General features: G+C 27.9%; 1 protein-coding gene across 7 annotated transcripts in view; it reads right to left on the bottom strand.

The window, feature by feature from the left end:
• Positions 1-2,947: 2,947 nt before the first annotated feature.
• LOC111681935 (epidermal growth factor receptor substrate 15-like 1) overlaps positions 2,948-7,519 on the bottom strand; it is a 13,508-nt gene continuing 8,936 nt past the window's right edge. For 6 of the 7 annotated variants that reach the window (XM_023443836.2, XM_046953962.1, XM_046953961.1 and 3 more), the window contains 2 exons: positions 6,056-6,818; positions 2,948-4,799 (listed from right to left, as the gene is read on the bottom strand). In XM_023443836.2, the coding sequence (XP_023299604.2) occupies positions 3,706-4,799; positions 6,056-6,818 (1,857 nt within the window). In that variant the 3' untranslated portion in view covers positions 2,948-3,705. The remainder of the gene's footprint in view (positions 4,800-6,055; positions 6,819-7,519) is intronic. The other variant, XM_046953965.1, reaches the window with a different exon arrangement.

Genomic DNA, 7,519 nt, shown 5'->3' with positions numbered 1-7,519 from the left:
GTCTATAGTCTAGTCTATAGTCTAGTCTATAGTCTAGTCTATAGTCTAGTCTATAGTCTGGTCCATAGTCTAGTCTATAGTCTAGTCTATAGTCTAGTTTATAGTCTAGTCTATAGTCTAGTCTATAGTCTAGTCTATAGTCTAGTCTAGTTTGTTCTATAATATTATTACTGTCATAATAATATTAAAGAATAGACTCGCTCTTAGCCACTGTTCTTCCCATTTTTAAGAAATTCTTATAAAGTTTTCAATAACTTTTAAACTGCTGGTTTATTTAGGTATAATTGTTAAATTCCTTACAAACATTCCTTTAACTAAAAACATTTCTTTTTTTTCTATATTCTATTAACAATAAGTTATATGTATGTATGTCTAAACAAATTTTCAAAGTGACTTAACAATATTTAGCTAATAACTAATAATATACATACTATACAGCTACACTTACACTAAACACATATATATAAACTATATAATATAACAAACAAACTAAAGAAAAACTATATTATATAAACAAGAAAAATAAAAGTATTTAAACATTTGTTCGCTTATAATATTTCTTCGTGTACCTTAACATCTTATAAATACAAAAAAGTAAAAGTGTTCGTTAAATTAAAAAAAAATAATAATAATAAATCTAACATTAAAATATTAATAAATTCCTAAAGTAAATCAAACAAAGAAATCATTTACTACTAAAGTATTGGCGTTAAACTGTTGAAAACAAAATCATTTTATAAATGAAAAGAAATTTAAATTATTTTCAAAAATTAACACAATTGGAAAATTCTTAAAAATTGAAAAAGTTTTAAGATAAAATATCGAAAAATTACAAACTTTAAACTCTATGTTTTGCCAGTTAAACAATAATCAATTGTTTTTCTTTGAAGTTTTTAAAAAATTTAATTTCTCCATTTAAATTTTAAAATAAAAATTCTTTCAAATATCATCCACTTATCATCTATCTTAACTATTTACAAGTTTTGAAAATAAATGTTTAAAAATAAAATTAAAGTTAATTACTTATTAATGTTTAGCTAAATATTTCTAGTTTCAATGAACAACTTTTTTTTTCCTTTTTTCAGTTTAATTTTTAATTGTAAATGTTTAACATTATTTGATTAAAAAATAAAAATAAAATAATAATATTCTTCTTGACCAATTAAGAAAATAACGAAATACATATTCCATAATATTAATAGTTAGTTAATGTGTTACAAAATTAGGAAATCATTAGGGAGAAGTTTTTTTGCTGCATTATTACTTCTGCATTGGGGTTTCAAATATTTTGTATCTCTCTTCTTGAAATATTTCCCTTTTCTGATTTCCTAACTAAACAATAGGCAATTCTATTTGGTGCAGCAAAACAATAGTTATTTGATAAAAATTTACATTCAAACATTCTTAACATACTACAATCACTAAACACTTGCACATACATATATTTAAATGTCATTTATTAAAAGAAAAAAAGTATAGAAATATATATAAACTTATTAACAAATACATGATAAAATATTTAAACATAACATTACACAAAATTTCGTTATCATTATATTTATGAAACAAAACAAAAAAAAAAAAAAAAAACTACTGCTATAGTTAAATTAAAACAAAAAATACATACAAAGTCATAATAATACTAATAATAATAAAAAATAATTAATTAATGTAAAGAAAACAAAGTATACACTTAAAAAAATTATAATAATAATAAATAAATTTGCAAAAATAATTAAAATATAAAGTAATATGTATTTGAAAAAGTTTCATAATTAAAGAATTTTAATTATTAAGCTGATCCATTGTCCCCACTATAGTTTATTTCAAAAGTAATGATTATTTTATAATCTAGAACTTTGATTAAATTCTGATCTATAGGCTGGTAATAACCGCGATAGACTGGTCTATATTTTGGTCAATAGTCTGGTCTACAGTCTAGTCTATAGTCTAATGTCTGGTCTATATCTGACAGGTCTATGATCTAGAACTGAACTAGAACTGGACTATAAGAGAATTAGAACTGAACTAGAAATAAAGTAGAACTAAACTAGAACTGAACTAAAACTGAACTAGAGCTGAACTAAAACTGAACTAGAACTGAACTATAATTGGATAAGAATTGAACTAAAACTGAATTAGATCTGAACTAGTACTGAACTAGAACTGAACTAGAACTGAACTAGAACTGAACTAGAACTAAACTAGAACTGAACTAGAACTGAACTAGAACTGAACTAGAACTGAACTAGAACTGAACTAGAACTGAACTAGAACTGAACTAGAACTGAACTAGAACTGAACTAGAACTGAACTAGAACTGAATTAGAAATGAACTAGAAATGAACTAGAAATGAACTAGAACTGAACTAGAACTGAACTAGAACTAGAACTGAACTAGAACTGAACTAGAACTGAACTAGAACTGAACTAGAACTGAACTAGAACTGAACTAGAAATGAACTAGAACTGAACTAGAACTGACCTAGAACTGAACTAGAACTGAACTAAAACCGAACTAGAACTGAACTAGAACTGAACTAGAACTGAATTAGAACTGAACTAGAACTGAACTAGGACTGAACTAAAACTAAACTAGAACAAGAACTCAACTAGAACTGAACAAAATTTAAAAAAAAAATTGTATGTTTAGAATTTATACAGAATTACCTGTAGTCCTGCAACATAAGTACTCCTCAGCTACACTCACTTTAATATTTTTAATAGAAAGATGGAAGCTAAGGCCGCAGAACCTTTGTTACTTTCTGAATAGGTTATTTTCCATCTGCAACACTTTCCATTCATTAATGCATTCCATTTCCGAATATGATTCTTGTCTTTCGCTTGTAACATATTCCAGACGGAAACATTTCCTTATGTTTTATATCAATAAAACTTTGTTATAGTTGATTTAGATTCCTCTTAAATATTCAAAATAATATTCATCTCCACAAGCATATTCTTCTTTTAATTTAAAGAAAAACTTTATATTTTTTCAAATACATTTAATACTTGTGTTAATGTTTATCGACAACACAACATACAGGTATTTGTAGTATGTTTATTTCATTTTTAATAAGTATTTTTCTTTTTTTGTTTAAATATAATAATTTTAAATAAATTTAATATTGATGAATAATATCGCGTAAATAATACATTGAGTTCGATAACAATAAAATTTTCTTGTTTTTAAAAACTAAAGATATCATGATTTTTTTTTTGTATAAAATAAAAAAAATTAAATTGAATTCATGTTTAAAGTTGGGATTTTGACTTTGTTCATATACTATAAGCATTCTTTTTTTTTTCTTTTTTTTAAATCATTATTAAAATATAATGGAATATATTTAAATATAAATAAATTTAATGTAATGTAATTTTAATGTTACATACATACATACATACATACATATATATAATACATATACACTATATAAATTTTGGAATTGAAACAATAATACAAGAACACGCATCTACACAAACAAAGTTAGACTTTGAAAGGTATTTAGAGAGAGAGATTTTAGAATAATATCAAAATAAACAAAGAATTAAAGCATTATTTTTGGAACAAGAAAAGGAAGTACACAATAATGTATATATTAAGAGTAAAAGACAAATAGTGAATATGATTAAATTATAGTTTTAAGTAAGCATACATATATGTATATAAAAGTTAATATAATATTAATTAAATATCTGCATAATCTACTGATCCACCATGCTGCGTTTAATGGCCTCTTGTAGATCATCATCAAAGGTTTCCGGTTTCGAATAGTCTGCCTCAAACTTCTCTGGCAATTTAGCACCATTTTCCGTATTAGCAATTAGTGTTTTATCTATCTTATTATCGACTGTTAATTTATTTTGTACTTTTATAAAATTATCAGTTTTTGTTAAAGAGTATTTTGGTTTTGCTATGGAATTATTAAGATTAGTTGTTGTGGTAGCAGAATTATTAAAATTATCCTCGTTGAAAGTGCCAAAAGCATCGAATTTTGCAAAATCATTATTATCGTTAAAGTTTAAAGGAGATTTATTTAGTTTCGAGTTATTATTATTTAAATTGGTTTCTTTTAGAGTTGAACTACTGGTGTTGTCTTTAGTTAGATTTGCTGTCTTAAAGAAATCATCCTCAAAATTGTTGTCATTAAAGGCATCAAATAAGGCCGTTGATACCTGTTGCGTTTTATTAGTGGCATTTAAATTATCACCAAAAGCATCAAATGCTGTTGTAGTTTTATTGCTAACATTACCAAAAGCATCAAATGCATCTAAAGATGTAAGAGATTTTGTATTCGTTTTTAAAGGATTTGAATTAGAATCTAAACTTTTATTAGAATTTGTTTCGAAATTATCATTAAATGCATCGAAGAAGGGATCGGTTTTTAAAACATTTGTCTTTTTATTAGATTCCATAGTCGAGGTAGACGATTTCGTTGAGAATGTATCAAAATCAGCAAAATTATCAAATAGACTTGTTGTTGTTGTTGCTTTTGCATTATTTGCATTCATAGGTATGGGTGTATTACTTTTGGATTTTGCCGAACCGTCTTTTATATCCGAACCGCTTGCACCCATAAATGCAGATGATGTCGATGAGTGATGTGAAGGCACTGGACTGGGATTTGATTGTAGCGTAAAGCTATCAAATTGATTTAAAAATTCACTGCTTACAGTAGAATGTGATTTAGCGGTGCTAAAGGCATTTGAAGCACTCGAAGAACTTGTTGTATTTGCTTGAAATGAATCGAGATTGAAAGCATTGTTGTTTTTGTTTTGATTGATTTTGAGGTTTTCATCTGGAAAAATGGGGGATATATATTGGTTACTAAAGCAATTCTGTGTAAACGAAGTTTTTACTCCTCTATAGAGGGGTACATTTACTAGTATATGGACTTGTCTATGAATTAGTCTAATGACTAGTTTATGAACTAGTCTATTGACCATATACTGTTAACTAGTCTATATACTAGTCTATTAACTAGAATGTTGACTGGTCTGTGGACTATTCTGTTGACTAGTATATAGGCTAGTCTGTTATCTAGCCAATTTACTAGTTGACCACTCTATGGCTATTGACTCGTCAATGAACTAGTCTATCGAATAGTCAATGAACAAGTTATTGACTAGTCATTTAGTAGTACATGGACTAGTCTATGAATTAGTCTAATGACTTGTTTATAAACTAGTCTATTGACTATATATTGTTGACTAGTCTATATGCTAGTCTATTAACTAGAATGTTGACTGGTCTGTGGACTATTCTGTTGACTAGTATATGTAGTCGATAGACTAGTCAATAAACTAGTCGATAGACTAGTCAATAAACTAGTTCATTGACTATTCGATAGACTAGTTCATTGACAAGTCACTAGCCATAGAGTGGTCAACTAGTAAATGGATAAGATAACAGACTAGTATCTCTCTATGGCTAGTGACTTGTCAATGAACTAGTCTATCGAATAGTCAATGAACTAGTTTATTGACTAGTCTATCGACTAGTTTATTGACTAGTCTATCGATTAGTTAATGATCTTGTCTATTGATTAGTTAATGAACTAGTCTATTGTTTAGTCATCAGATTAGTTCACAGACTAATCAAAAGACTAGTCTATAGACTAGTCAACAGATAAGTCAATATACTAATCAACAGACGAGTAAAGAGACTATCTATCACACTGGTCCATATGCTATTTTTTGGATATACAAGTTTATGGACTCGCTTATCGACTAGTCACTTAACAAGTCTATCAAATAGTCAATGAACTAGATTATTGACTAGTCAATGAACTAGACTATCGACTAATGTACAGGCTAGTCATCAGATTAGTTCACAGACTAATCAAAAGACTAGTCATTAATTTCGTCAACAGATATGTCGATATACTAATCAACATACGAGTAAAGAGACTAGCTACACACTAGTTCATATGCTATTTTTTGGATATACTAGTTTATGGACTCGCTAGTCACTTAACAAGTCCATAGAAATTCAGTAATAAATTTTCCATCCCCGACAGATAGCTCAGGTAGAGTATATGTTTCCTGTACTTACCTTCCGATGCAACAATTACATCATCTTTAAATACTTTTTCTGGATCTGTGGGAAATTCATCATCATCGTCATCGAAAGGATCTTTAATATTAAATGGATCCTCATAACGATAGTCCTTAAAGGGATCATCCTTGAAATCGGTGGGACCACTAATAATCGAAGAAGTTGATTTAATCGTACTAAAATGATCCAACTTATTTGTTGCTGCTGTATCCGTGGAAGAAGTCGTTGTCATTGTACCAAACGCATCAAATACACTCGATGTACTTGGGGTTGTTTTTGTCGATGTCATCTTTGCTGTTGTTGTTGCAGCCAGCTGCAGTGGTGTAGTGGAACGTGTTAAATGATTATTTATGTCTGTTGAAGTTGTCGTTGCAATGTTGGTGCTGTCAACAACGTTGTTCAAGGTGGAAATGCTTGCATTTGTCTTACTATACAATTCCGATAGGGCTTCTCTATTTAAAGCGGTATTCGAGCCAAATAAGGATGTAGTGTTTTGCGTTTGGGATGCATTAGCATTAACAGGAGTGGATGGTGTCAAAGTGAAATTATCAAATAATGATAGATTTGTGGTTGACAATGATGATGAAGATGATGAGGCTATTGACGAAGTTGTCAATGTCGTTGATGGAGTAACTGTTGTGGCTAATGTTGTTGTTGCTGTTGTATTCATTGTAGTTGTGTTCTTTAGCTTATTAAAATTGTTTTGAGTTGGTGTTTTTGTTGGTATTGTGGGTGCAAATGGTGGTGGTAAGGTGGGAGCCTACAGTTTGGTTTAAATTAAAATTGAAGAAAAAAAAATAATAAAACGAAAAAAAAAAATTAAACAAAAATTAAGCAATAAATTAAGCAAATTAAAATTAAACAAAAATTACTTGGTTTTAATTTGTTAATAGGATTCTATTTCAAACTGAAATTAGCTTTTTTTAAATAGGTTCAAATTTTTTTTAGATAATTCCATGTTATATTCGAAAAATGTATAAAGCTAAATCAATTCAGATTCCATTAGACTGTTCATTTTGAAATGTCAATCTTTAGTTTAACATAAAAGTTTAAACAAACAATAAAAAATGTGCAATACAAAGAACAAACCATAAGAACATAAAGTAATTTTGTAATTTTATAATTGAAATAAACAAATAACAATAAATTATTAATATAAATTAAACGTTCCTAAGGACACCAGCAAAGTATCATTCCGAAATCAGAATATATAGTAGACCTTAGAATTGACTAAAGTCTATGGACTAGACCATACATCTGACTATAAACTAAAGTATAAACCAAACTATAGACAAGACTATAGATTAAACCAAAGACCAGACTTCTATAATCCAGATTCAGACTTAACTATAAACCAAACTATATTCCATACTATAGGCTTAAGATTGTAATATATAGCAGACTTTAAAAAAAATTATAGATTAGGATATAGACCAGACTTTATAATATACTATAGATCAG

This window comes from Lucilia cuprina, chromosome 6, assembly GCF_022045245.1.
Source record: "Lucilia cuprina isolate Lc7/37 chromosome 6, ASM2204524v1, whole genome shotgun sequence".
NCBI lineage: Eukaryota > Metazoa > Arthropoda > Insecta > Diptera > Calliphoridae > Lucilia > Lucilia cuprina.
The sequence above is the reverse complement of the archived record's forward strand: the minus strand, read 5'-3'. Positions and strand labels throughout refer to the sequence as shown.